This window comes from Egretta garzetta, unplaced genomic scaffold (assembly GCF_000687185.1).
Source record: "Egretta garzetta isolate BGI_Z169 unplaced genomic scaffold, ASM68718v1 scaffold188, whole genome shotgun sequence".
Classification (NCBI taxonomy): domain Eukaryota; kingdom Metazoa; phylum Chordata; class Aves; order Pelecaniformes; family Ardeidae; genus Egretta; species Egretta garzetta.
The window spans coordinates 1,957,842-1,959,298 of NW_009260622.1; the positions used below are offsets into that span (position 1 = coordinate 1,957,842).

The 1,457-nt window shown below is 37.6% G+C and overlaps 1 protein-coding gene across 1 annotated transcript in view; it reads left to right on the plus strand.

Moving 5' to 3' along the window:
* The window catches only part of BCAS1 (brain enriched myelin associated protein 1), a 49,646-nt gene extending 48,726 nt beyond the window's left edge, over positions 1 to 920 (plus strand). Inside the window, exon 14 of the mRNA XM_035900883.1 lies at positions 846 to 920. Within this exon, the coding sequence (XP_035756776.1) occupies positions 846 to 920 (75 nt within the window). The remainder of the gene's footprint in view (positions 1 to 845) is intronic.
* Positions 921 to 1,457: the final 537 nt, after the last annotated feature.

The following is a 1,457-nucleotide window of genomic DNA, read 5'->3' on the forward strand; positions in this document are numbered from 1 at the left end:
TAGGGAAAGCACGCAGCAGTCACCTTTAGCTTTGTCATGCTGTTTTTTCTGCTTAGCGTGTAATGATTTAGGCATCTGGCTACAAACAGGACTGGCATCCTACGCAATGTTAACAGTGACCTCTGAAACAGTGTTTGTGGATCCATTCTGCTGTTATGTTCTGAAGTTTCGATGGCTTCAAGGCCAGTAAAATCAGGTCAAGGCATCTTAAATTACAGCCAAGTTTTTATCAATTACTGGTCAAAAACGTAGTTGGTATAGCTAGATCTCTACATTTCGTTCATCTAAGTCGGATTAGTATCTTGAACTGGTTCCAAAACCAGAATGATATTTGTAGTGTAAAAAAGCTTTATCACCCTAACATTGTCAAATACCTGTCATGCATGAAAGTATTTAATGTTCCTTTAACTTAGAGCAGACCGAGGCTGGCTATAATACACTATTAATCATGCCTGAAGGACTCTTAGTGTGGTTTCAGTGAACCGTTTAGGCCAGGGAAATTTTAGAGAAAGTTATGCCAAAACTACAATACTACAAGAACAAGCAACATGGCTCTGGTACGTTAGTCCAGTTTCTAAAGACAATTGCTTTCCATGCCAACTGGGGAAATTATATTAAAGTAACCAACACATTTTAGGCAAAGTCACAAGCAGTATCTTTCTGGGATTGTCATGATACAGATGGTGCTCATACTAAATAAATACTAAATAAAGGGCACATTAAGAAAAGCAGAGGTGTGAAATGAATGGAAAATATCTGCTAGCAAAACTCTGACACATAATCCCAGACTTAATCGTTCTGAAATATCTGCAAATCTTTATAAATTTCTGTATCTTATTCTGCAGGGCTCCAAAAGGATGTCTGATGCGGAAGTACAAACAGATCCAGTGTCTATCCTACCTGCTGGGAAATCCAAGTAATGAATACGTGTGGCTGCTGAAGGCTCAGCAGCGCTCTGTAAGCTCCCTTGCAGTAAAGATGACTCATTATTTTCCTTTACATGGCTGTCATCAAATGCCTGAGGCTAAAGCAAACATTGGTGTATCATTTAAGGTATATCATTTACAGGGTTGGTTCATTAGATGTTAGAAAGCAACTCTAAAGATCATCAAGCAATGTGTAGTATATTTAAAGAAAGGTCATGTGGATGATTTTAAGTCTATAGAGGGTAGAAGTATGTAAGGTAAGGAAGTGGCAGTGAATTAAATAAATGGCAGAAAAAAACGCATGTGACTAAGGAATGCAGTTTGTGCAGCAAGGCGTGAGCAACAAATCCTCAGCTTTAGAAAGCTTTAAAGCAGCCAGGAAAAAAAAAAAAATCTCCTTTGATAAATGTTATAATTAAATGTAAAAACAACCGAGTCACCTTCTGTGGTTTTCAGTAGAGCTGAAATTAGCAAGAAGTCTGCAGTATAATAGAATCAGTGGTTTAAAAGTTATGCTTCGTATTGGTTATT